Source organism: Podarcis raffonei, chromosome 4 (assembly GCF_027172205.1).
Source record: "Podarcis raffonei isolate rPodRaf1 chromosome 4, rPodRaf1.pri, whole genome shotgun sequence".
NCBI lineage: Eukaryota > Metazoa > Chordata > Lepidosauria > Squamata > Lacertidae > Podarcis > Podarcis raffonei.
In genome coordinates this window covers 54225603-54253454 of record NC_070605.1, presented here as the reverse complement: position 1 = coordinate 54253454, position 27852 = coordinate 54225603, and the positions used below count along the sequence as shown (strand labels likewise).

At 41.5% G+C, this 27852-nt stretch overlaps 3 protein-coding genes across 9 annotated transcripts in view; 1 reads left to right on the top strand and 2 right to left on the bottom strand.

Moving 5' to 3' along the window:
* KCNE2 (potassium voltage-gated channel subfamily E regulatory subunit 2) overlaps positions 1–27852 on the bottom strand; it is a 228927-nt gene that overhangs the window by 195297 nt on the left and 5778 nt on the right. The window lies entirely within an intron of this gene.
* Positions 144–27584, bottom strand: SMIM11 (small integral membrane protein 11). 7 transcript variants are annotated; one of them, XR_008330215.1, is made up of 6 exons: positions 27524–27571; positions 25101–25307; positions 22957–23071; positions 22204–22381; positions 20774–20879; positions 144–393 (listed from the first exon to the last, which is right to left on the bottom strand). XR_008330215.1 is itself a non-coding variant. In XM_053386665.1 (5 exons), the coding sequence occupies exons 3-4, from the start codon at positions 22975–22977 to the stop codon at positions 22217–22219; spliced, it is 186 nt and encodes a 61-aa protein (XP_053242640.1). In that variant the 5' UTR covers positions 22978–23071; positions 25101–25307; positions 27524–27571; the 3' UTR covers positions 20679–20879; positions 22204–22216. The 7 variants fall into 7 exon arrangements, 6 of the variants coding, with proteins under 6 accessions (XP_053242640.1, XP_053242643.1, XP_053242642.1 ...); XM_053386665.1 differs by lacking the exon at positions 144–393 and having other exon boundaries at positions 20679–20879; XM_053386668.1 differs by lacking the exon at positions 144–393 and having other exon boundaries at positions 20679–20879; positions 25232–25307.
* C4H21orf140 (chromosome 4 C21orf140 homolog) lies at positions 16458–17409 on the top strand. The gene has a single exon (XM_053386659.1). It carries the CDS (start codon positions 16506–16508, stop codon positions 17262–17264), a length of 759 nt encoding a protein of 252 aa, XP_053242634.1. The 5' UTR covers positions 16458–16505; the 3' UTR covers positions 17265–17409.

The window sequence follows — 27852 nt, the reverse complement described above, 5'->3', positions numbered from 1 at the left end:
AGGTGCATCTTATGGTTGGGTGCGTCTTATAGAGCGAAAAATACGGTAACAACAGGGTATTTAAAAGGATGTCTATAGCTTCTATTAACTCATCAAAGTCTTACACAAAAAGCCAATAAGCAAAAGATTCATATCACTGTTCGTTCTGCAGACATCATCCTGCTCTATGGGAATAAACTGAACTGACATCTAAAGGCAATATGGTTAACAACATAAAAAAGGCCAGCAGGATATTTTGAGTTACAATTTTCTTACCATGAGCCACAGAAGAAGTAGAAGTACAGTTACTAATGAGTCATTTAATCTGGAAAGTCCTGGCTGATGGTGTGATGGCTTGGCTGGTGGTAATTTTGAGAAGTTCAGGTCTCTGAAACAATCCATTATCTGCTGTTTCTGAAAATAGCCAAGAGGAACATTTAAATAAGCATAGTATAGACTAAATTTTGAGGAAATTTATTGGGGAAAACTGCAGGTGTTAATGCATTTAGTTTCATATAGAAAACAATTTAACGTATTTTCAGATAATCATACAAGTTTATTTTACCTGTGGAATTCCATCCCAGGGGACTTACATTTAGCTCCATCTCTATCTACACCAGGAAGGAAGAGGCACTCATATAAAAAAGGTAAAAAGAACCATCTCTTTGTATCAGTAGGTCATTTTCTGGTTTAAAAAATATCCAGAGGTAGAAATGAGAGCTGTCTAGAAATTAGTCCACAAAATTCAGTCATTGTCAACTTTTCCATGAGGCACAGCTGATGCTTTCTGATAGCACAGTCCAAATCATAGAAATGTCATAATTAATTTAGAGCATCAGATTATTGTGAAAATAAAGCATATGCAAGTGATTCCGCACAATCTGTGACCGACTGGGCAAACAGCCTATCAGCCATGCATACAAGCTCATGAGCGACTTGTTAAATTGGCCTGTGTAGTCCTTACAAAATTTAGGATGGGGAGAGTCAGGCACCAGAATGGCCACAATACTTGCCTTGCAGACTTCATTCATCTGTTGATGAGTCACAAGACCTACAGACCTAATGTAAGGCTTTCAGGGAATGGAGAGGGAAAAATTTCCACTCTGGAATTTTCTCAGTTTCTCCCAACAGATCCAAGGTACTTCTATCATGTGTTACCTCAGTCTCTATGCCAAACATTTGGAATTCTGTAGAAACTTCTGCAGATTTTCCAGAATTTATTGCTGTGAAATGGATGATATGATGCATCTCACCTGAATAGCACTTTCAGTCAAACTAAGCCTGTCCGTGCCACTGTAGAAATGTATAGAAGCTATTTATCATTGTTATTTGTTTGGTTTATATCCTGTTTTTCATCCCAAAGCAATCCAGGGTGGCAAGCATATTAACAGAAATATCATTTTTAAAAATCATTAAAACTGTTAAAAGCAATTTCGTTCTCTCAGTCCATGATTTCAGGGTTGCCACAAACAGTATATTTCAGCTACCAAATGACTGGACAAAGAGGAATGGAGACAAAGAGGAATGGAGAAAGACATACCTCACCAGGAAGAGCATTCCACAAATGGGGAACCACCTCTGAGATGGCCTGTCAGATCAACAACAATCAGGCAGCCCCCATGAGTGCATCACCAACAAGGCCTACCAACCAACTACACAAATGTAGATCAACATGAAGCTAGATGAACATGCAAACAGTTCTGAGAAGTGCATAGAAGCGAAGTATTGTGAAATAAGTAGATAAGATATAGAGATGGATTCGTACCTTATCCTAGTGTGTTATGGAGACCTTAATAAGCCAGCAGTTCCTGACTCTTCATGGAACTACACTGAGGCAGAAAATGTATGTAGCAATGGTTTAACATGGAGAAACAGCAACCTTTCATGGAGAGGGCTGGGCTGCAAATAGCACCTTCAGAGAGCACAGCTCCCAGGGGATATTTTTTGTGGGGAAAAGGTGCAAAGGGAGTAGGGAACAGGTAAAAGGTAAAAAAGGTAAAGGACTGCTGGACGGTTAAGTCCGGTCAAAGGCGACTGGGGTTGTGGCACTCATCTCGCTTTCACACCAAGGGAGCCGACGTTTGTCCACAGACAGCTTTCTGGGTCATGTGGCCAGCATGACTAACCTGCTTCTGACACAACGGGACACCGTGACAGAAACCAGAGTGCACGGAAATGCCGTTTACCTTCCTGCTGCAGCGGTACCTATTCATCTCCTTGCACTGGGGTGCTTTTGAACTGCTAGGTTGGCAGGAGCTGGGACAGAGCAACGGGAGCTCACTCCGTCACAGGGATTCAAATCGCTAATCATAGATCGGCAAGCCCAAGAAGCTCAGAGGTTTAGACCACAGCATCACCCACATCCCTCTCAAGCACTCCAGGATCACTGATCACAACTGACACACACACATATGCATACACACAGCTGCTTTTTCTAAGCACGTCAGTTAAAAGCTCTTTTAATATAACTTGCAGTTTGGTCCTTTGTAAACATAGAAAGCTTTGTAGCTCAGGGAGCAGAAATCTGTTCAGGTTCTGTGGAAAATAGGTCTAGTTTTAATAAATGTTGTAAACTGTGCTGTGAGTTAGTAATGAAATGGGTGTATAAACAAAGTGGTGTAATGTGCACTGATATGACACTTGAGGGATGTGGTAATTAAATCCATGCCCAGTGCGAGAAGCAGGAAAAGCTAGTAACAGGAAGCAGCATCATGGAGTTACTTAATCTTAAAGTAGTATAACAATGCCCCTTTCTTCCTTTTCGGTGACTCTTTTGCCCTGAGGGAAAAGTAAGAATCATGAAAGTACTTGTTTACATGAGGGAGATAGAAACATCTACCGCAGAAAGCTATGGCTCAATCATCTAATATTTTCCTTGTGATGAATTCCCATGTTAAGCAATAATCTACAGCTACAGTTCTGCATTGGGACGAAACATTTCCCATATGGAGGAAATGAAGTTGGATATTATGCCACCGATGAACCTATTTGCCTGATACCTGTAAAGTAAGACCAAATAATTCAGTTTTATTACGGCTTCTGGTTTTGCAGCCCTAAAAACCAACAACAATCTTATGACAATTTTGGGGGAAATTGTTTAAAATCTTGACAATGATTCCACCTCACAGATATTCACTGGACCTTATTATGAGTAAGTCTGCTTGGGATTTTGACTTCCCTCACATGGGCCACTTCCTTGAACATTTGCTTGTCATAAGGAAAAAGAGGTCACTCCTCTCTTCTTATATTCTCTACTCAGAGCCATCCTAAGACTTGCATTAAATTTACTTCAGGGATGACAATGCTTCACATCTGATAGACAGGCATGACATGTAAGTACATTAATCAAATCTATATACTACAGTACTTTATATGCCTTGTTTTAACTGGACTTTGCACTTGCTTCAGCTTTTATAGATACTGATGAGGGTAGAAGAGAAAGAAATGACTTTTAATTATTATTTTTTTCTTTTCCCCTCTCACAGATCTTAAATTTGATGAAATTATAAGGGACAGTTATATATGCATTTATATGCACTTACTCACTTTCTCATATTTCTGGTTTATCAAAGTTAAATTCCTGACAGGTATTGGCTCTCTGTTGAAATTTGTGACAAAACATAATAAGTGAGAGGCGGTAAAACTGTTTTCTCACTGAAACAAATTGAGTTACATGTGATGTTTCCCTCACAGAAAAGACTTGAGATACACTAAGCGCATTGCAGGTTCTCACACAAGATGCAGCACTGTGATTTTATGCTTCTTTTTAATCCAAGTGTGTTCAAACAAAATGCTCTTCTTGGTATGAAAAACTGCTCAGGTGGATATATGCATGTACCTTGAGGACTTCCAGTAGGGGAATGCATGAACTTCTATTGTAGAACATTTTGTGCTTGAAGCAATAAGAAAAACAGTACATGCACTTTTGGGACCGAAATGCTATGAGTGTGCCAACCACATGCAGCTCTACCTCTCATTTACATAAACTGAGCCTGGTGAGGTGCTGAAAAGTCTGAACAGGCGTCTGGAACCAGTTGCTATGGGCAAATTACCTGACACTTAATCCAGACGAACCAAACCTGCTTTTGGTTGGGCTCTGTAGACCTTGGAGACAGTGTACAATCAGGTCCTATGCTGAGTTTCACTTCCGCTTGAAGAATCAAGTGGCTTGAGGGTGCTCTTGGACTCAGTATTGCCCCTTGCTATTAAGTGGCCAGGAGCACGTTTTACCAGCTTGGCCAACTGTCACCATATCTGGAGATATCTCCCTCCTCCTGCCAGTTAGTTGTGCAGCAATTACTTCCAGTCTGAATTACTGCAATGCTCTTCACACACGGTAGGCTTTAAAGACACTTTGGAAACCATAATTGGTACAAAATGCAGTTGCAAGAATGTTGGATGGCAGGTAGGTTTTCCATAAGGGCCATGCCCAGAACAGCAGCATATGAATACCTGAAATGGGCACTACACTGATTTGATACCATCTGCAATGCTTTACCTGTTCACTCCCAAGTTCACTATAAAATGCTGGTGTTAATTTTTAAAGTCCTATACAGCAGGCTTCCTCAAACTCGGCCCTCCAGATGTTTTGAGACTACAATTCCCAGCATCCCTGACCACTGGTCCTGCTAACTAGGGATCATGGGAGTTGTAGGCCAAAAAAGTTTGGAGGGCCGAGCTAGAGGAAGCCTTCTATACAGCTTAATTCCAAGTCTGTCTGTTACCTGTAGAAACCCTGAGATTTTCTTCTGTGGCAGTGCTGTCAGATGGGCAGCATATATAAAAATAAATAAATAAATACGGTAAATAAATAAATTAAATAATTATTTATTGAACTCTCTGTCCATGTACCCTTAGGCAATTTTAAAAAACTTTTTTGTTACAACAGAAGCTTACAATATCATACATTGCAAAGATAATCATTTTTGATTGCCTTTTTGCTCTTTATATTGCTGCTAATTATTATAGATTGCTGTTGCTTTTTTCTATTTGTTATTTTCTATTTGTTATTTTTTTTAAAAAAAACACCATACCATAAGTTATAAGCATTCATGTATGAGCTCACCCAGTATCTTGAGTCATGCAATAAAGGTTGGGAATAAGCCTGATGGGATTTAGTAATTAACTTTTATCCAATTAAAACAGAGACCTGATCAGATAGTTATTCTGGGTGGCTATTTAGTGTGGCTTCCACTTAGTTACTATAAGGTAAAACAGTAAGTGTTCAGATACGAAAAATACACCCCTCACAACAATATTAAACATATTGTTTAATACGGTATGTTTAAGATTGATATTCAGTGGTACTTTTCTCCCATCCTCTGATAATTTTGGTGAAAATTCATAATACACAACTATTTCTCCAAATCTAGGAGGCAATACCTCCAGTTTTGTGAAATACAGATTTTGTTCACAGAGACAAATTCACAATTAACCACCATCACTAATATATTTCCACCAACACATGAGTTGTTGATCACTTCAGCACAACATGCTGGAAATCACTGCAGCACATATAACTGGAGTTTCTATTGCTTCTGTGTAAATGTTACTTCACTCGTTTCCTTTATTCTTAAGAGTTGTTGGTTTCAAAGGAAAAGTATTTATTTTCTGGTATTGTTTGCTTCTCAATTTGAGCTGATGCTATGATAAGAAAAGCCCCAGGGATTACAAATTCAAGTCAAAACAGGGCTCTGTATGTGTGATGTACCAAGAATTAATTTTTCACTACAGCAACAGATGGTATTTTACTCTTAACAGTGCAATCTGCATTTACTCAGAAGTAAGTACCACCGCCTTCAGTGTAGCTTACTCCCTAGCAAGGGCATTTAGGATTGCATGTTCAAATTTTGTATTAATCGCACATTAATGTTTATTAAGTGTGAAAGGAAACAGGAGGTGAGTAAAATAAACATTGGCAGGCATATGGGGCAGGGAATAAAAAAATATCCATTTTTTTGGAACCCCAGGTTAAGAAAATGTTGGATAAGAAACATCTACCCTATTCCCAGCTCCAAACTGCCAATTGCTTTTATTCCTCCCCCCCCCCCCTGTTTCTTTTATATTCACTTTTTCAAGGATATGTCCTCTTTTTCATGGGTATCTAAAATGAGAGTCATCATAGTGATCCATAGTTAAAAATAGAAGCCGGCGAATGTGTCCTGCTTTTTGTTCTTCAAAATATGGCAACCCTACAACAGCTTCCTTCCCCAGTGTCCTTCCTCTCTATTCCCAATTGACCACTAATATCAACTTATAAAAATTTCCCCACTTTCTAATTTCCATGAAAATTCTCTCTGGCCTTTCCACCCCCCACACCAAGCTCCTTAAGTGATAAGAAAGTTGGACACGCATGAGCACAGTGGTGGCTGATGCCCATTAGGACTGGTAGGTCAGGAGGCAGGGAAATTGACAGGAGGCGGAACCAAATCCAATAACAGGCAGAGCCAACTGGTTCTAGTTTTATCACCCTGCTTCCCCCTGCTGAGTTCTACAAGGACAACGCTGAGGCTACGGAGGAGGACGTTGACAGGCAGAGGAGCCCCTTGACTGGTCATAAGTAAGAAGATCAGCAGGTGGGAGGTGGCTAAGGGTAGTCTCAGATTGGTGCAGCAGTGCTCCATTCACTCTAATGGGCTACTGTGTGAGAGAGAGAGATGGGGGGGAGGCAGAGGTAGAGAAGCAGAGGGGTCAGGAAGCCCAGCAGGCCCAGCACAGTGGGATTCACCATTTCTTTCCCTCAGCCCATTCATTCTTTCTACCTCCTTCTCTTCATTCAATTCTTTTTTTAAAAAATAATAATTATTAAATGTGTAAGTTGCTTTATCTTGCCCAAGGCAACCCAAAGCAACTTACAAACAAACAAATAAAAACCCACATAGATACCTTATTTATTTCTCTTCCTTGCCTCACACATGGCTGGTGTATCCTCTCTTTCCTTCTATTCCCCCAAACTTTCTTTTCCTCCCCTGCAGTTTTGCATGCTAGAGCCTCACTCTTGACTTTCTCCCACCCCTTGCATGCCTGTTTAGGGAAATCTTTAAGGTTTGATCTTTTATCGTGTTTTTAATACGATTGTGAGCCACTCAGAGTGGCTGGGGAAACCCAGCCAAATGGATGGGGTATAAATAAATTATTATTATTATTATATTATCATTATCATCATTATTATCATGCACTGCATATGTGGAGAGCTGCTAAGCCATCTGAGTTCTCAGCCCAATGAGCTGCTGTAAACAAGCAGTAAACAATACCAGGGTGGAGTCTTCTAAAGGGAATGCAAGGCTGTGCACATTCAAAACACATTTTCTCCTTTCAAATAATTCTGGGCGTTGTAGTTTGTTAGGGGTTCCTGGCAATGGAAGCTCTGTGAAGATTAACCAACAATGCATTGTATGCTTTAAAGGTGAACACAACTTAAAAGGAGCTGACAAGCCCAGACTAGGTGCTGGTCCACTGGTAATCAACATGACTCGCTCAACATTATTATGCTGGATTTATGTTGGTCTTTTGCTGGTTGTTCTATATAGTGTGAACCACTTTGTAAAGAATTTTTTTAATGTTTAAAAGCAGTGTACATATATTTTTTATAAAAAAAAACCAAACAAATAGCTCTCCAGTTTTTATAACAGATTGTATCACCTCGCCATCACCTGCTATAATTTTACTGAGCAACCTAAAAAAACAACCAAAGAGTGAATTGTAGAAGAGGACCCTGTAGCTCAGCGGCAGAGCACATGTCTTGCTTGCAGATGGTCCCAAGCTCAACCCCCAATATCTGCAGGTAGGGCTGGGAAAGACTCTGTCAGAAAAACTGGAGAGCCATTGTCCACCAGTCTACTGAGCTAGATGTACCCAATGGTCTGGCTTGCTCTGAGGCAGTTCCTGTGTTCCTAGAGAAGGGCTAAAATGCCTCACACCCAAATTCATCCCCTTGCCTCTCACGGTCACAAGCTGTGAAACATTTCGCTGATTTTGAGTTGGAATCCAAAGGACCAAGTTTCCACCTCAGGGGCACCAAGTGTTCACACATCCCACAGCAGGTGGTGGTGCTGTTCCTTCCTATATAGAAGAACTCAGAGTGAAGGAAGGAAGCATTTCTCCTTGCTCTTTTGCTTATATTGACATGGCTTCAAGATAATGCTTCAGAGACAGGGCAGAAGAAGGTAAGTTGGAGGGTAGTGGTGGGGAAACAACACTTCTTGCTCAGCTCTAAGTAATTGAAATATAATTATGCCTGTCTAGCTGTAAGCAATTATTTGCAACTAAAACATGCACTTACAAGCTCTATTCAGAAAATTCAGTTCCATTCCCCCTCTTTCCACCAGCACAACAGACTTCCTGGTTATTGTAATGATGGTGAATTCAGTTTTGATGTCTCGCCAGAGAATCTAGCTTTAGTTAGCACAGAGTCTAAAATGCTCAGGAATATTGTGAGAAGCATGTGGGATTGGCACCACTCTTGTTACGCTGGTGTAATATTCAAGATCTCCACATGATAAGGCAGCTTGGAGAAGGAATTGTGGCTCCTCCATCTTAATTATGCTGAATGGGATTGGGATCGTTCGACAGAACAAGAATTAAAATCCTGTGGCTGTTTGTTGCACATTTGAGAGCATTCCTGATTTTCACAAACTGTATTCTACTTTTCAGCAAGAGAAAGCATTGAGAGGACTTGCACCACAATACATAATTGATTCCTGACAAAAGATAAGACAATTCTCTCCATCCTTACAAAAGTCTAGGTAAGTGTTACTAAAATAGTAAGACGTGGATACTATTTTTTACTAAAATAGTATCTCATTTGAGATGCTATGCTTTTCAATGTTCTTTTATTTATTCTGCAACTAAATGCCTGGACCCGGCTTTTCGGCTGACAAATTTGTGCAGTATCTTTGTACATAACAACGTACACAAATCGATGGATTGTGTGAGAAATGCCTTCTGCACGTATTCACTCTGTTCTCTCTCACTTCCTTACATCATCCTGGCCCCAACCCCACCCCTTCCCCGTTCTAACCCCAAACCCCGCTTCTCCTTCCACATTCCTAACCCCCAGCCCCATTCTACCCTCCTTTCTAACCACCAACTCGGCAATCTCTGATGAACTCACTCTGTCCTGCCCTCCAAATCTTCCAACTCTCTTTTCTCCAGGTCTATATCTCTCTTCCACCTTCCCCAGCAAGTGTACACCGTTTTGGCAAGTCTTCACTACCACTAGTGCAATGCCATGGATGAGTAGATTTATGGCAGGAGAAGGTCTGGAGTGAGGCAGCTTCTAGTTTTATATTCTCTTGACAGGATGAGGGGTTAATTATTGCTACAGCTTATTACAGCTACAGGGGAAATGTATACAGTACAGTGGTACCTCGGGTTACATACGCTTCAGGTTACATATGCTTCAGGTTACAGACTCTGCCATCCCAGAAATAGTACCTCGGGTTAAGAACTTTGCTTCAGGATGAGAACAGAAATTGTGCAGCGGCAGTGCAGCAGCAGCAGGAGGCCCCATTACCTAAAGTGGTGCTTCAGGTTAAGAACAGTTTCAGGTTAAATACGGACCTCCGGAACAAATTAAGTTCTTAAGCCGAGGTACCACTGTATTGCCCATATTGGGTATGCCCAGCCTACCCAGACATAGAGTTGGAAGGGACTCAGAGGATCATCTAGTCCAACCCCCTGCAGTGCAGGAGGACTGTGCAGCTGCCCTTTATGGGGATCGAACCTGCAACCTTGGCATTCTCAGCACCACGCTCCAACCAGCTGAGCTATCCATGTAGAATGTTGCTGTGCCTTTTAATTTGTTTTTAGTTCATTGCTGTTATTATTGTTTTTGAATGTTTTAAAGGGTTGTTTCTAAATTTTTAAACAAGTCATGTTATTTTGTTCTCTCTGTAAACCACTTTGAGAACTTTTTTTTATAATCAAGCGGTGTATAAATTTAAAGAAATAAATAAGTAAAATATCTGCCATTCCATTGTAGCTGGTCCTTTAGGGCAAATGAGGTACTGCCCAACCAAACTCTGCCTTCCTCCACTTGCCTCTCTTCATACTTACAGTCAGTCCAGGGCAGCGGCTTCCTCTTCCTTAGCAGGGACAGGGATGGATGCAAAACTAGAATTAGTTCCACCTGAGACTGGCTCTGACTCCTCCTTCTGTCGGCCTCCTTGCCTGCCACTCCCGATGTGCATGCACCAGCAACCGCTGCTGCTGTTGCAATTCTATGACTGTTACTGTGAAATATCCCTAAAATGGAAATCTCACTCCTTCGACACATGGCTCACAGGGACCATTTGAATATTAATGGGTGCTGGGATTCCAGGCGGACCAGTCACAAGCCTTGTGGTAGAGTAAACAGTGCCATTAAAGCATAATAATGCAAAAGGAGGAGGAGGAAGGTGAGTTGCCAGGAATAGCAGGCCTGAATCATCCAGGATGTTCCTGTAGCTTCACATGGCCAATGATAGCTCACCTTAGGACTCCACACAAAAAAGAATTAAAAAAGGTGCATGGAAGGAAATGCCTAGCTGTCCACAGTCAAAAGCCAGCTCCAAAAGGGATTGAGGAGAACAGATGATATAAAGCAGCTGCTACAGACCAGAGGTGAAGGCACTGTATATATGGAATAGGTTAATATGGCTCAGTGGAAGAAGCCTAGCTGGAGCTGCAGTTTGTCTTGTGTTTGACGGCTCTTGCTGTCATCCAAAGGGAACTCATGGCTGATATTACTGTAAGTCCAATTTAATAATAATAATAATAATATCTTTTATGGGAACTGTACATTGTTTCCATGCTAAATCTGTGTTATATATATATATATATATATATATATATATATATATATATATATAATGATAGGTTTCTGTAGTTTGAAAACCTGCATGTTGGTTCTGAGTTATCAGTGCATATGGATCCACACTTAGCACAAATGGGGATATGACATAATTAATTTTGATGGTGTTAGATAAAAGGATGAGTAGAGGATTGGGATATTCCTTGTATCTGAAAAGCAGGTGGCGATGAGAAATAAATATACCTTCGGTTGTTAGGAAAATTTCTTTATTAAAAAATAGCGAGAGAAGTTTAAGTGGGTGCTAAGGGATAAAGAAGGAAGCAGCTCATTCAACCTCATTTCAATATGGAACACCGGCATTGTAGAAAATAGCGGAATTTCTGCTTATGAATCAAAGATACCGCATCGGATTGATTTTCTGCTTTATTTTCTTTCTGATGTCATAGGGCACAGACAAATAATTATCATAAATCTATTACTGTGTTAGGTACTGGACACAAAAGGACAGAGGCAAACTGAAGTAATCTAATGGTTTTCAGCTGGCGGCAGCAGTTTGACAAGTGAATGGCATCCATGTTATTTTCATTATAGTTGCCACAGAAATAAAGCTGTATCTGCAGTTCATCTCATTAAGGAAGTCTTTGAGAAAGAATGGTCTGTGAATAGTTGCTGCGCTTGTTTGATGCAATCGAGAAGAGTTCTAATGAGACTGAATGTTCTTTTTTTTTCCCCCTCTCCTTTTGCAGCCTGAGGTGGATAATAAAATGAATATTGACCCAACTGAAGTAAGGTATGTGATGAAGAAGTTGGTTTATACCTATATCACAGAAAGGAACAAAAGAGGGTGCTGTAACTACACAAACCCATATGTTCAAGAACAGGAGGAGATTGCTGCTTCTCTGTTCATCCTGATTGTTGTTGGGTTTTTTGGCTTCCTCCTGTTTTCTATGATGCTCAGCAATATTGTACACAGGCCGCGGGAAAATTACATGGACTATTTGTACCGCGAGAACTTTCAGGGAAGTGCGAAAAGACCTTCCTGCAAAACCACACTGCCAGCGGCGGTTGCTCAGAAGGTCAAACCTGAACCCAGCCCTCAGAGCCAAAAGACTGACAGCTGTACAATAGCAACTGAGCTTCCAAGTGCAAAATCGGTGGTGAAGATCGTATGAAAGTGGACCTCATATGCAGCACGATAGCTTCTTCTTAACCACTGGTGATTCTGTTACTCACTGAAGCGTGGGACTAATTGAGCCTCTTCTTATACGAGCTTCTTGCTCACAGTGGACATGTCTGTTCCTGAGTGCCACAACAGCTTTCCTGCTCAGGCCCTGAACCTTCAGATGAGGCATGGGAAATCAAGCTCAGACTTGTACGGCTCCTTTTATATTCCTTTTTGGCATGTCTCTCACAGAAGAAGAAAACCATATCCTTCCTCACGCTATTCATCAAGCCATTGTGAAGGCATTTGTTCTTCTAGCTGTGGCCTGTGGGCACCCTTCGTTTTTTGCCCTTGGCATTAAGATCCATTGATTATTTATTTTTTTAATGTATAATGTGGATAATGTGTAAAAAATAAAAAATAAAAAAAGCTTGCCTTAGCATGAGGTCTGCTGTCTCACTGAACACAGCAATGCCTAGAATCAGATTAAACTAAGACCCATGTTAATTTGGAAGCAGAAACAAGGGCCTGTCCACACTTCCTCTTGTCCTGGTGAATTCTACCGGGAAAACCCGCTCTTTACTGCTGAATTGGACCAGACAGCAGTTGGGCTTTCTGCAGATTGATGTTTGCTTTAGTTCAGCAGTAAAGAGCTGGTTTTCCTGGGGAAAGTGGCAGGGTAAACGGAAAACTGCTCAGAAGCACAGCACAAGTGGAAGTGTGGACAAGCCCTAAACACTACCCGAAACACGGACTAGTCTCCTGTTCCCAGTTCCCAGTTCCTATTATTGACTGCTGGGGGCAAGGCAGAGGAGGGAATTAACATCTGTGATATGAAGTCAGGAGGTGAGTAAAGTGGTACTTGATCAGGGGTGAACAAACTTTTCAGGCCCATGGGCACATTTGGATTTTTGAGCAGGTGCTGTGAGCTCTGCCACTCTGCTCCCGTCTGTCACCCTTCCTCTGGATGAAACCCCTCGCCCCACAAGAGACAACAAGAGTGAACGTGTGCATGCACACCCTTTGTTTTTCTGAGGGATCAGGTAAAAGTAAGAGCTTGTAGAATTAATCTGGGCCTTGAAAAAACACATGGAGCTGAAAAGGAAGTGGGAAAGAGCCTCACACTTCCAACTTCGTCTTTCAGCTCTATATGCTTTTCAAGGGGGAAAAGGGTAATAACACCTTCACCTTCTCATGATCAAAGCAGTGGAAAATATCATGAAGTGCTTGCTATGTCAATTGAATGACAATGATTTCCCTAAGTACTTCTGGGAAAAGCCTTTATATTAATTTTGATATGACCACCATCTCCTTCATATTATTTCATTCAAAAGCACAGCCTTTTGAGGCTGCTTTCTAGTAGTCAAAGGCAGGCTACACATAAAATATCTACTTTGACCTAAAGGCTATGGTATGTAGTTGTGGGTTATACTTATTTGTGGGAGTCGCGTGGGATCTAAGAGCACATCATCCACCTAGTTGTTTTGAAGAGGGCCAGGTGTGCATCCAGTTCACCTAATCCCTGCCACCACTCCCAGCATCTAACTTTTACACTCTGCACAACTAGAGTATTTGGAGTACGATGGTGGGGATAACTCAGCGGCAGAGCATCTGCTTTGCATACAGAAGGTCCCTAGTTAATTTCCTAGCATCTCCAGGTAGGGCCAGAACTCAGTGGGGCTTACTATTGAGTAGACATGTACACTCTAATCTGCCTTAAAACGCTGTGATGATTTATACTTACTCAAAAGCATTGTATTTAAGTAGGTGTGGGAACTAAGTTCCTTATCTAAAACAGAGATCTCTGGAGCAATCAAATGCCTAGAAGACAAATTACTAAATCAATTCCTCCTCCTTTGGAACATAGTGTTTTTATGCCACCCCAAACTCTGAGCAGCACAGGTTCCAGGGGCTTATCCTTTTGGCACATCAGAGACTGTGGTACAAGAGTCAGCAAACTTTTTCAGCAGGGGGCTGGTCCCTCAGACCTTGTGGGGGGGACGAACTATATTTGGGGGGGGGGATGATGCAAGAGCACCACGAGCCCCGGTGGCTGCTTACCTGTGTCTTGCGAGCGGCAGGGGCTGGTGGCGGCAGTGGAGGGACAATGAGCGGTGCGCGAAAGGGCTCCGGAGAGGGGCTGCTTAAAATGGCGGCCGCTCGAGCGCTGCTGCTGCTGCTGGCACCAACAAAGCCCAGCCCCCTTCCTCCTCTAGGCAGGGCAGGGAGAAGCCAGGAAGGAGGGAGGGAGGAGCCGCCACCGCTGTGTGAGGGAGAGGGAAGGAGAGGCAAAGAACGCTCGCGCTGGCGATCCACGTGGCAATTCCCGGAACGTCCATGGGCCGGATCCAGAAGGCAATTGGGCCTGATCCAGCCCACTGGCCTTAGTTTGCCGACCCATGCTGTGGTATATTTAGGATACATGGTTTATTTACACATATATACACTCTGAACCTACGATGGAGGGCTACACAGCACCAAAAAGGGTCTTGTGTGTCCCATAACCGCAGCCTTGGATTCAAACAAAACATTGGTCTCAAATGTTGCTCTGAGTCTCCTACTTCTCACGTTACTTCTAGGTCACATTACTCCTAACTCTTAACTCTCTAACCTATGCTCTGGCTTTATCCAGTGAGTGAGAGAGGCTCCTCCCAGTTATCATCTCACACCATGTTCTTTGATCCTTTATTGTCTTAATGGCCCATCACTCAGGCTATCACTTCAGGGAAAATTAGTCTGTCTTAATTATCTTTTAAGTCTTCCAGGGATTAGAAATATGAGGCACACAATTTAGCACCCCAAGCCTTAATTAAATTTTAACACTTGTTGAGTCCAGAGATTATAGTGATCTGGCACCCAAAAACTCATAACTCTAGTATCTCCCAGTTTCCACCTCTTCAATACTCTATTAGTCCATATCTTTTGCAAAAAATAAACGAACAAAACATTGCAAATCCTTTCTGCCACCCAAGAATCTTCATTGGCCTTATTAAGATCAGTACCAGTATTAGTACGTCAATACATTAACGAGATTGCTAAATGTCATAGGAGGCATCGTCTGTGACAATAGCCATTTACACACATTCGGGGTGTGTGGGATGTGTGAGCAGGCTGACTGTGGAGAGGGGAGCAGGGCTGTGCCCTCTGCCTCACCCCTAACCTTTGCCCAGATTGGCTCTGTGGACAAATATAGTTTTTGTACAGGCAACTGGCAGCAGATGGCATCTGTACAGAGAAAGCCTAAACACATACAACCCATGCACATTTTTAACATGTGCAAAGGTCTGTTTTGTGATCCAATTAGTGTCTCCACATAGACCAGTCTCAGTGAGGCCATGGGAAGCAAATTTCAGCACCTGTGCCACCTGAAAATTACAATCACATCACATTCATAAAATAATCCCATAATGTTGGAATAATCTATCCATAGCTGGAAAAAAAATGATTAAAGGGGTTGATTTCTCACATTACCTGTTTTAACTTTAATTGTTCATATTACTCTGATCCCGGTACTTTTCCAATAGGGATCAGTGAACAGCAAATGCACAACTCAGGCTTGGTTGCCTATAGCAGGCTGCATTTTTTAATTTCGAGGCTTATGGAATGCTCCATATTTTGATAAACATTTTCTACTGTGGGAAGGTATACAGTCACTTCAGTAATAAGTCTCACATAACTTGGCTAGGAATGAGCCAGCCAGCTAGGCAGACAAATAGGGCAGAGCTAAGTAAATCAAATCAGGACCTTCAGTTTCTGAAGATCCAAACAGAGATGAAAGATTCTCAAACTATCTGACATAGTGGACCAACAATTGTTTTTCCCAGTGTGCCAGAGACCCGTATCATAATCAGCCCCGTAGCATCCCACTCTGGGCTGTGGTGGAGTCGCCATGGACCAGCAACTGATGGCTCATGTGGACGGGCACAGGTCCATGGACCACAACTTTGAGTAGCACAGATTTATGCAATTTGTGGTACTTTTGCTACTGTTCATTTCATTGCCGTTGTTTCCAAGGATTCATGTGACATTTTTAGGTCGTTTTTTCAGTTTATTTCCCTCCCTTTTTTCCCTACTGTAGAAAAACCAGAAGTGTTGAGTGAAACTGCCCCAATGTGGATGCTTTTCAAAATTTTTGCACAAAATTCCTCATTTAATGGTGTGGTGGGTGGGTGGGTGGGTGGGTGATTGATGTTTTCTGCAAATTCTTCTTAGTGCCTTTTCCCCTTGGCCATCTTTTTTTGACAAGAGACAATGGCAGATATTGAAGGAAACAGCAGTGGCTGGTCAAACCAGCAGTGGTTAATTTTGAAAATGAAAGAAGCAGCTCTTTAGTTATGCAATAAACATTGTGTTCACTGTTAATAAAAACAATTCGTTATTTTTTTTTTACAATTGCATGACAATTGTTTTTCTCCATGACTTACCCAGCTAAAATGTGAATGCATCATTCAGGCTGTGGTTTTTTTAGGATGCTATTGAATAACACATGCAATGAAATCCATTGTGAGATCATCATTGTCCTGGACACCATCAGAACTTTGTGTGTACTTCAATTTCACCTGAAGGTACAAGATGTTTCGCATTGTAAACCCACTTTTAAAGCACATCATCCACCGGACTTCTCTCGATGCTAGTACAAGGAAACAATGCCTGCAATATTTGAAAACCCTAAGAGCGTTGCAACTTACAGGCTACAACACCATCTTTTTAGGAGAAACTGATCTTTCAGAAAGTCTAATAACAGGGGAAAAGGTTCCTCATGAAGATGACCTCAACTGGCCTGTATGGACAGTCGTACACGCCGGCAACAGTCAAGGGTGGGTACCATGGAGATACAGAGTGTTTCTAAGGGATGACTTGCCCCTAGACAAGCCAGAAGATGTCTTTCAGGAACTCTGTGACTTCCTGTCGATAACCTATGGGAAGTGTGCCATTGTGGTCAAAGAAAAAAGACAGTCGAGAGTGAAAATTGATGAGTCCACTCAGGAGGTGGAGATAAGCGAACCGCAGTTTACACCTCTCCCTTTTTTCTCAAGCATCAAGTGCTGTCCTGAAGTCGCCAAGGCCACAGGCCATGAACTTCTCTCAGTGCCTTTCCCCTACAACCACCTCCACCCTATGGATGCCGCCTGGTCATCTTTGAAATGGTTTATTATCAATAACAGAAAGGAGTTCTCCCTGATGACTTTGGAGAAGACCTATTCATACCAATGCATCCTCTTCAGTGATCTGCTTGGGAAAGGAATCGAGAAGATGAGCCCAAACAAGTGGAAGATAGCAGTAAACAAAGTGCGCAGATGGGAAAACTACTACTTGGATAAGTTTACTTAAACTTTCCTCCATCCATATTTTTTAAAATGATTGAAAATTGGCCAGCTGATTTGCTAAATGTGCACATCAATTCTCCTTCTGAGTTATAATTCTAAATCGACAGTAGCAATGGTGAATAAAAGCAAGAGTTTTAAGGTGACTTTAAGCAATATGGTGCTGGGTTTACAGGTGTCATTCGAATAGAGAGATTTCATTCAATCTAGGTATGAGGAGGGCATATCTGCAGAAACTCAAGAGAGACAAAAGGTAGTGAATAAGATTAGGTAAAGGTAGTGAATAAGAAAAGGTAGTGAATAAGATTAGCTGAACTGCAGAGGGAGGAGAGAGTGAAACTGGCCTTCACCCACAGAGCGAGACCAGAATCATACTTCCAATGTGGAGTCCCCTGTTCTATCTGTCAAACATGCAGGTGGGCAGAAGTGGCACTAGAAGAATTCCCACTGGCTTTAGCCCAAAGAAATCCCCTAGGTGGGGCACTCCAGGGGTGGTGAGCAGCTGAAACAGCCTAGGATCCACTAGATCAGGGGCAGGCAACCTAAGGCCCATGGGCCGGATGCGGCCCAATCGCCTTCTCAATCCGGCCCGCGGAGAGTCCGGGAATCAGCGTGTTTTTACATGAGTAGAATGTGTCCTTTATTTATAATGCATCTCTGGGTTACTTGTGGGGTATGGGAATTCGTTCATATTTTTTCCCCAAAATATAGTCCGGCCCCCCACATGGTCTGAGGGACGGTGGAGCGGCCCACAGCTGAAAAAGGTTGCTGACCCCTGGACTAGATCCCGAGACAGCCCCAATAATATGATGATGATAATAGTAATTTTATTATTTATACCCTGCCCATCTGGCTGGGTTTCCCCAGCCACTCCAGGCAGCTTACAGAATATATAAAACATAACAAAGCATCAAACATTATTAAGATCCTGATAAAGGGTCTGATTGCTACAGCACCTTCAAGGTGGTTTGTTGGGGTTTGGGAGCACTCCATTTACCAATCTCTCAATCTCAGACTGTAAGTATAATGTTGGGAGACATTGCAGGACCAATCTACAAGGTGCTGCAATGATTGCTAAGATAATGCACATGAAATACTTTCCGAGATTTTGGGAAATGCTTTATAATTTTGTATTTCTAATAACAGAATCATGCCAAGTAATATCTATGATGTTCTGCCAGCAGAGCATATTGCACTTGAACAAGCTGGTGAAATTGCCATTCTTCTTGTTGAATTAGCGATGGTTTCATCTGAAAACCACCTACAGCCAATTGTCACAGTTTCATCCAACGCTAGATACCCGTTTATCAGGTTCCTTTCTAAAATACTCATCCCCAAATAGTTCGCATGATTTTGAATGAAAATAGAAATCTAGATGAGACAGAAATGGATTATAATAAGGAGCTGTCAAAAAATTTTTTTAATCCAGGAACCATATCAATATTTTGAAAGTGCAGCCTGTGTATCATCAGCTGGGAGCTGGATGAGTAAAGATGTTAACTCCCATTCAATGGCCAGCCCCTTTGGGGAGACCATCAAGTTTATGGCATATATTGGGGACTTAAGAGATTGTATTACTGAAATGCACTTGGAGTTTCCCTTGTTCTTGATGTCAAAGCTCTGAGTGTTTGGTTTCTAACAGTCAAGCAGTATATAAATTGTATGAAACAAATAAATATGTACCAGAAATAGTAGGCATGTTCACTGATGCTAGTTATATGTGTGTGAATGCATGTGCGTTTATTTTGCACCCCTCAAAATAAAAACAAAATCCTGTGATTGGTCATGGCTGCAGCACAGCTAACTGGCTACAATGCTGCAGAGAGACTCTCTCGTGTGTTTCTTAATCCAAGGAGAAAAGCAATACAAACATAGTGATGTAGACATTGCTCCCATCTTTATTTGAATTTCTGATGGGCTTTGGCAGGCCTTAGGTGGCTGGACTAGACAAAAATAGGCAGGAGCAGATAGACTGGAAGGGGCACAAGAGGCCCACAGGTCTTCTGCAATCAGGGCTAACTTAGAAGTACGCCTGCCTGAGCTCAATGACGTTTGCTGCCAAGCATTTATAGGGCTGCGTTTGTAACTAATCATACTTGTCTCTGTTTAGCATGACTCATGCTATCCAGTCTTAGCAGTTCACCATATTTCCACAGGATGGCAGCATAGATAGATAGATATAGGCCTCACACTATTTGTGTACTAAAAATGATATTCCTGTGTAGCTTCTATTGCCATTTCTTAAGGGTTTCGGCTTTTTGTTTGTTTGTTTTTGTTTTTCAAAAAGAGTGAGGCCTCTACAACCTGTTACCAAAACAAAATAAATTGAGGATCCCTTTTCCCGCTTATAGTGACAGGGAGACAGTGCCTTCTGGCCAGTTGAAGACAGGCACACCAATGGCAGAGCTGGTAAAACGCAGATTTTTCCCTATCAGTTGCTCAAACTTCTCACAGTTTTTACACCTTGCCTGCAGTTTACTAAGCAGAATTATAAATAGGTTCATCAAAGTTTTCCCATTTTCATGAAAGTAACTTTTTGCTACAGCATGGAACTTTCTCCAGACTTTGACACTGGATTGTAACAATCCTGGCTCTGAACAGTGATAATAATAATAATAATAAACCAGTGCATTTCTTACTAAAAAAAAAAAGGAATAAAACCCATTCCTGATACATCCTAGTTAAATCCACTATCTAGTACAGACATCAATTTAATTGTAATTACTCAAGCAACCTAAAAATAACCACTCTTTTAGCAAACCTTACAATTTATAAAGAAAACCTGAAGAACAGCTTCAGTTAAACACTTTAAAGTCCCACAGATAGCAACAGCAGTTCCACAAATGCTTAAGTCTCCTGCAGAAATCAGGCATACAACACACGCCTGTGCAATTTTGCTCAGAAGTAAGTTTCACTGGGTCCAATGGGGCTTATTCCAAGCAGGAGTGCACAGGACTGCAGCCTTACAGACCTACTCAGAAACCCAATAATTTTTAAATGGACTTTAGTCTCAGGTAAGGTATACAGGATTGCAGCCATAGCAAAATCTAAGTAGTGCAGTGCAAACGGAAGTAGATAGGTGACAGCTGGATTTTCATACTTAAGTTTTCAAACCTGAGTTTGAAACACAATGTTTTGGGGGAGGAAAATGATGCCTTTTAAACCAAATGTAAAATTCGAGTTTCCTGATTATTCTACTCCAAACAAAATTCCTTTCAAAACCAGCGGATCGGACAGGACTAACTCAAGTCCAATTGTTCTCAATGGGATTCATACCCAACTTTAGCTAGATCAGAACCTGTGGGAGGAAAATGCGGAAGGTCAGCAATTTAACTCCTCTTGTTTCAGGGAAAGATTTCATTAGACAATCCCTTCTATCATAGCAACCTGACATGTACCATTTCCTATACGCAACACTAAATCAGTTTTACAAACAGAGCTTTTATTATATAAATAGCTGACAGGATATTCTTCTTACTTATACCAGAAAAATAATAATATAAAAATCCAACACACTTGTTGTATGTTGCTCTTGGGGAATTAAGTTTCTCTGGCACAGCATTCGGTTTCAGTGAAGTGTTCAACTCTCCCAGGAAAGGAATCCAAGCAAGCTGCCAAACGGCTGCACACACAAAAGAAAGAGTTATATTTTCAGCAGTTGATTTTTTAAAACAGCAGCAGTCTTCCCATGTGGATGCCTCGGGGTATCTGTGGGAAGGGCCACAGCTCAGGGGCAGATCATCTGATTAGCACCCAGGTCACTCCAGGAAATTCTGGGAACATCTGGAGAGTCACTGTCAGTCAATGCAGACAATACTGAGACAGGTGTGCTAATGGTCTGACTCAATGCAAAGCAGCTTCCTATATTCCTGTTAGGACTGTGTGATTCACCAGGTCATAACACACCTTAGGATGGAACTTCATGTTCCACTACCACTTCATATATTGGGATCCGCAAAGTGGTGCCAAGAGGATATGATCTGCAGAGGAGAATCAGCAGTGGGGGTGGGGGTAGATGTTGGGGAATCCTCTACTTGGTATTCCCCCCCCCCTTGCAGCTGCTTCTCAGCCAACTTGTCCCCTGCTAAGGTTAATGATCCATTTTTTGAGATGGGCGGCCACAAAACAGACCTGCATATACCACGTACCACTCTATTTTGAACTGCATTTTAACCTGTATTTTAAATAGGGGCCCCCTATTATATTTTTACTGTGCTTTTATTGGTGTTAGCTGCCCTTATTATCATCTGAGAATAGGTGGGTGGCCTGTAAGCTACAATGTTGTACAAAAGAGCTTGTGAGAGGACAGGCAAAAGGTGTATGCCTTTGAAAAATGTTTACAGTTTAAGGAAAGCTTTATTCCCTTTTAACTGTAATTTTGCAAAGTTTTCTTCTTCTTCTTCTTATTATTATTTATTACATTTTTATTCCACCCTTCACCCGAGGATCATAGGGCACAACATAAAAATACAAAATGAGAACACCAAATACATAATAAAACTAAAACAAACCAGTAATCCCCCTACTAAAGCATTTAAAAGGCCATAGAATGTTCAATCAGCCAAAGGCCTCGTTATAGAGAAATGTTTTGCCTGGCATGTAATGAGCCTCCCTGGAGGCGCATTCCACAAATGGGGAGCCACCACAGAAAAAGCCCATTCTCTGCCCTCGGGACCTCTTGTGAAGGGACCACCTAAGGAAGGGCCTCAGATTAGTACTGCAGGGCCCAGGTTGATTCACAGTGTACGGCTCTCATGGTACCGGTACTTCTTTGTTTTGTAGATGTACAGTTCCCACCAGTCCCAGCCAGCATTGGCTAGAGCAGATGGGAGTTGTAGTCTGAAATATCTGGAGGGCACCGGGTTACTGAAGGCTGCTTTACACACATAGTGGTGAATGGTGTCAGACAAGAAACACTTCAAGCATTCTTTCCAGTCAGAGCATACCTCTTAAGACGTTTCAGTTTTCTTTTTTCTCTTCCCTTTTCAGCTTCTCCTCCTGTTCTTTTTTCATTTTCTCCTCAAGCCTTTTCCTCTGGTACATTTTTGCCCCAGCAAATGCTAAGCAAAGGATTAATGTTTTAGCTGCTAAAATGTACATTAGCAGTGGGAAATTTTCCAGTGCCTAAAATGGAAACAACAACACCACATACACACGTTTTTTTAAACTGTCATCTGCTACAGTTCAAGACATGTGAAATTCTTTTCTGGTAAGTGGCAAGAGAGGCTCGCGTGCACCAAACCCACAGGAATGCAGATATTATCTGTCTAATGGCAGGACTAGGAAAGGGCACAGACATAGAGCATAAGACCAGAGAGCCTAAAGCATCCATTCATCCACTGAGACAAACTGTAGTCTATCAGCAGCTGAAAAAACAACTTGGGTGCAAAAAAACAAACAAACAAAAACCAACAGCATTGCATGCAGTAAATAATTGTATTTTATTTTTACTGTTGATGAAAATATTAAATTATAAGACTTTTAACTTGTTTCTCAACTGCTGACTGACTACACTTGCACAGCAATGAATTCACATGATAGAAAAATGCAGGTACTTGAAGATGCAAGTATATGTTCCTGTTAAACCGAGGATTGTTAAACAGAGTCATCCATCCACACAAAACACGCAGAACTATTTCTTCCTTAGCTCTTTGGTTTAGAAAGCAGCATGCAAGGTTTTACAAATTAAGGGTCCTCACCTTCCAGTTCATTAGCCACATTTTGATTCAGCAACAATGTCAAGGCTTACACCTCAGGCAGAAGCAAACAGTGCTGGTCAGATTTATGAGAAACGAGTGGAGTAAAAAAAGCCACCTGAAAAATAAGATATTCAGATAGTTTATTTGTGCCTCTGATATATATGAGAAACTGCTGGAGGAAAGATCACCTGACAAAAATATCCAGCCAATCTGTCCTAAGATATAATAAGAAGTGTTGACTATATAGTTGTGTAGGAAGTTCACGGCTCCTGCTGCTTAGACAGATACAGAACTTTCAAGAAAGCTCTCACAGTGTCTGAATGGGAGATGTTTATCAGCTGAGTGACAGGAATAGCAACCAGTTGGAGTGTAATGAAAGCAGAGAATTGACTGGTTGGAGACAGGTGCCAGAGCTGTACAGGGCAATCCCTTTCCACCTGTTGAAAATTCCAGAAACTATTCAGCTAAAAAAGCCACACTGGCTGCACTGTGAGCTTGTTAATTGTGACAAAGTCCTAATAAAAGCAATGGGAGTTAATAGCACAATCCTATACAAGTCTACTTAGAAGTAAATCCCACAATGTTTAATGGAGCTTTCTCCCAAGTAAGTGGGTCTATGAACAAACTTCAGGGGAAGGGCAACTGGTACCAACAGGAGGAAGTCATGACTAACTTTCGGGTCATGGTTTGGTAGTTTTCTGTGGAATAAATACATTAAAGTTCTAACAGTAGAAATTCAAGGTCTAAGAGTCAGCAAGGGGGAAACAACAAGTGTGGGTGATTGTGTGGCGGTGTATCTCATTCCTCTAGTGGAACAAACAGGAGAAAATGGACTGTGAGGTCTATCGTTGGCATCCGTCTGAGAGGCAATTAAGAGTGTGGAGAATTAGGTGTGGGAATGAGGAACCCCTATAAACCGAGCACAAGACTCTCAGAACTTGAACATTCAGTACCAGAATTGATCCCGTTTTAATGCCAAATAAATGAAAGTATTCCTTCCACATGAAACTATAACGCCAGATAAAACATAAGGAAACCAAGCCAGTTAAGATTCCACAGAAAGTTGACTGTATTTTATTTATTGCTACTGAAGGCAGATTTAGTCTATATATTCAGCATAAAGTATTCCAGTCAGCCTGGGACTACGGTATATTCATTCAGATTGCAGCCAGGGTATTGTATATTTGAATGTCCTTCCTCTACATACAAAATGGGCATATTAAAAAAATCCTTGTGCTACCTTTGGGAGGTACAGTTCCCATGTTTAGGAGGTATCTAATGTGGGGAAGCATTCAAACATGTGGGTGCCCATATGTGCCCACTCAACTGCATAGATCCATAGAACTGGCACTTCTACAAGTGCTGCATAATGATAGCTTTGCACTTGCAAGAAATTGATCTTTAAGTGTGGAAGCATGTACTCTGGAACTCCCTGGCCATTGATAACAGGCAGACACCTTTACCATGTTGTTTTTGGCACCTGCTAAAAACTTTTCTGTTCCAGCAAGTCTACCCAGGCATATGATTTAAGTGTGTATAATTTAAAATGACTGATTTGGCCCCGATCCACTAGCTTGGCTAGATGGTGTACTAAAGGGTCTCCAGATTTGGTATATTAACCATCAAGATGCCCACAAGATGCCTGGGGGCGAAAAACTGACCTTCCCCATCTGTTTTAGTGGCTTGGCTGAATTTGTTTGGCTCTAACAGTGGAGGAGAGAAATGAAAGAGCAGCAGCAGAAGAAGTTAAAGGCTAGGGAATCCAAAACCACTCTGTGTGTATGGAACAAAATAGGAAAAATAAATAATGGAAGCTCACGAAAAACAGAAAATCAGGCCCCAGAAGCAACATCCAGGCTATTAAACTTGAAAAGTATTTCTGTCAGTGTTCCAGAGTCTTCATTTTTTAATGAGACCAGAAACATTTTCCTCTCACACTTCCCCCAGCATGCATGATTTTTTCATCCCAGATAAAAAATCAGCAGTGCTTTTATTAAAATAAAATGCCAGTAATTGGAGGGGGAAATAATTTTCTCTTTACTTTTCTGATTTTGTTCAACAGTGAAGTGTTTTTATTTGATTCAGAACCTTTTCATGGACCTTACTCCCCCAAATTTCTATCTAATTAACAATTTGATGCTTACCATCTATTTGGAAGTACGTAACTTCTAGACTTTAGGGAAATCTACTTCCAAGTAACTGTGCTTAGGACTACAGTTGCAGCATGCACATTTATTCTGAAATCTTGTCTTCTATGTCCGTTTCAAGTACCCACTGTGCAAGATGACCTGCAATTTCCAGTACCTTCTCTCTCCAGCTTACACTGCTTTTTATACTGTTTTCACCTAGCCCTAGGCAGAAAACAAGAGATGAAAAAAATTGTGTATCGGAGAAGCAAGATCCTCCACTTGATATGTTAACAGAAGCATGAATTCTTTACACTGATATCAGCAGCTTAAAGAGAAACCTTACATGTTCTGTGTTCAAGGTTAAGTACTATCTTGAAAGCCCTGGTATCATGTTTGTTTCCCCACTAAAAAGTCAGATAAAGTGTAGATACAAGTAATCTGTACCCCATTAGGGTTTGTTGTCCCCAAGCTATACAGTCTCTCTCAGCAAAAGGAGACCAGACTTGGTGTCTGGGCTTACTATAAAATCTGAGATAAAAATGCTGAATGATATAATAAATTATAACAGCCAGTCACCCTATTTCCCTCTTACAGATTCCAGTTGGGTCAATCAGGAGAGTTAAAACCTCACAAGACATGCAACAATAAGGTTCATGTGTCAGACTAAAAATCTGCCTGCACATTGCATGCAGATACATGTAGTTAACAGGCTATTGGTGCTTTAAATAAATAAAAGGTGGGCAGGGGGGAGAGAACAGCTTTTGGGCAGAACAATTTAGGGCAGCCTTTCTCAACCTTGGCTCCCCAGCTGTTGTTGGACTACAACTCCCATCATCCCTGACCGCTGGTCTTGATAGTTAGGGATGATGGGAGTTCTAGTCCAACAACAGCTGGGGACAGAAGGTCGAGAAGGGCTGATTTAGGGTGTGTTAATCTTATCACCTTGGGGAACAATGAAGTTGTTGGTTGTTTCTCCCAGTGCCATCTCAGAGTTCGTTCTCTCCTAGCTGTTCACATCAGCACAGCTTCATTAGTGTTAAATTTGTTTGTTTGTGCACACACCAGCGATTGTCAACAGGGCAGGCCAAATCCTTATTTCCACAAGCCTACCTGTCAATCGCCTGATGTCATTATGACACACTTCAAAAGGAAGGCCATGACTTTACCTGCCTTCCACCTGATGTCAGAGTGGGGTAGATCAGTGCGGTTTGGGGAAAATAGCCTCATGGACCAAAGGTTCTCCACCGCTGCTATATGTCTGCTTATCTGAAGAATATTGCAACTGTTCTTTTCACATTGACACCAACGCGAAAGTTGCAAATTGCTTACGTGGCACTGAGATGTGCCAGTGAGGTCCTCGTGTCTGTTCAAGTATATCTTTACAATAACCAGTGGTAGAGCCTTCTTGCTTGTGGCATTGAACCTGTGGAATCACTTTCCCTCTGCTAGAAGATAGGCCCCAACAGTGATGTTACTGTAATTTTAATAAAATGTATTATTATGAAATTATATTATTATGTATTACTATGAAATTGCCTTGTGTGTGTTTTTTTAATGAGAGGCAGTATGAAAATATTTTAAATAAATAAAATACATAAGCATACAATACTTAAATAGATTGGGAAACCAATCCATTAACTGGTCATGTTCACAACTAGCCAACTAAATGCCCCTATGCAGATAGAAACTTTCAACAGCATCAGAGCAGCATAGGATACCAAAGGCAAGAGTGAAGCTTTCTTCTCCCTAGCTCTGTAAATTCTGAGTGCAAAAAGACGCACTTCCTCGCCTGCATTATAGATAAGCATAGCTACATTTTAAATTGGGATTTTGCATCTAATACAGAGCTAGTCTGCAGACCAAACCGTGGCTTAGCATGAGCACATGACTCCCACAGAAGAGATTGTGGGTGCTTCGCTCTACTCAGACAAACTACAAACTGTAACTAAGGTTATGGCTTATCTGGAGGAGATAAACCGTAAGACTGAGTTAGGATGACACACTAAATCATGGCAGCGTAGTAGCAGCAGACCAACCGAGAAGCAAGGAATCTGCAGTGACCTGTCCCGGAACTCTCACGCTTGTGCAAATTATGCAAACAGTGGAAAAAAGAGAATTTCAGTCATGCCGCTTTTAATGTGCATTGTGCAATCTGATCCTATGCATGCTCGCCGAAGTAACGTGTCTCAGATTTCACCGGAGCTTACTTGCAAGTAAAGGTTCAGAGAATTAAAGGCATCGCTGCTCAAAGGTGCAGAACGACTGTAAACGTAATAGCCATTTGACGATCATGATTCTTTTAAGAAGGTCAAAATATTGAAAACAAGGCCCACAACGCCATCAGCTTCCATGAGTTATTAAAGTTAACATTTAAAAGAAAAACTATTACAAACAAGCCTAGCAACGTCACGCATTTTGTGATTTAAAAGCCACACTACCTTACAATCAGCGATTCAACACAGGAAAAGGCTACAAACTATAAGTCCCAGAAGGCTTTGCTGTCTGAAAATACGTCACACAGCGCGTCAATAATTTAAAACTAGATGTTAACCCTTTCATCCCTTGTCCTGCGGGGAGAAAGCCGCGTGAGTCAAGCAGCTGTGCTCACAAGCGATGTAACTAGGGAAATTTCTCGCTATGAGAGGGAAGTATGTTAATGAATAAGTAATATATGAAGATACCCATTTTACTGTTTTCTTGGGAGTGACTATACAATTGTTGGATATGCAAGACAGCTTATTCAGAGAGGAATTAGTACTTACCTCCA

Excerpts from the sequence above, each read along its gene's own strand:
- SMIM11 (XM_053386669.1), bottom strand. The coding sequence starts at position 22,977 with ATGTGGCTAATGAACTGGAAG. Across the intron at positions 22,382-22,956 it reads TGTGGCTAATGAACTGGAAG|GCACTGGAAAATTTCCCACT; the intron begins GTGAGGACCCTT and ends TTTCCATTTTAG.
- C4H21orf140 (XM_053386659.1), top strand. The coding sequence starts at position 16,506 with ATGTTTCGCATTGTAAACCCACTTTTAAAGCACATCATCCACCGGACT.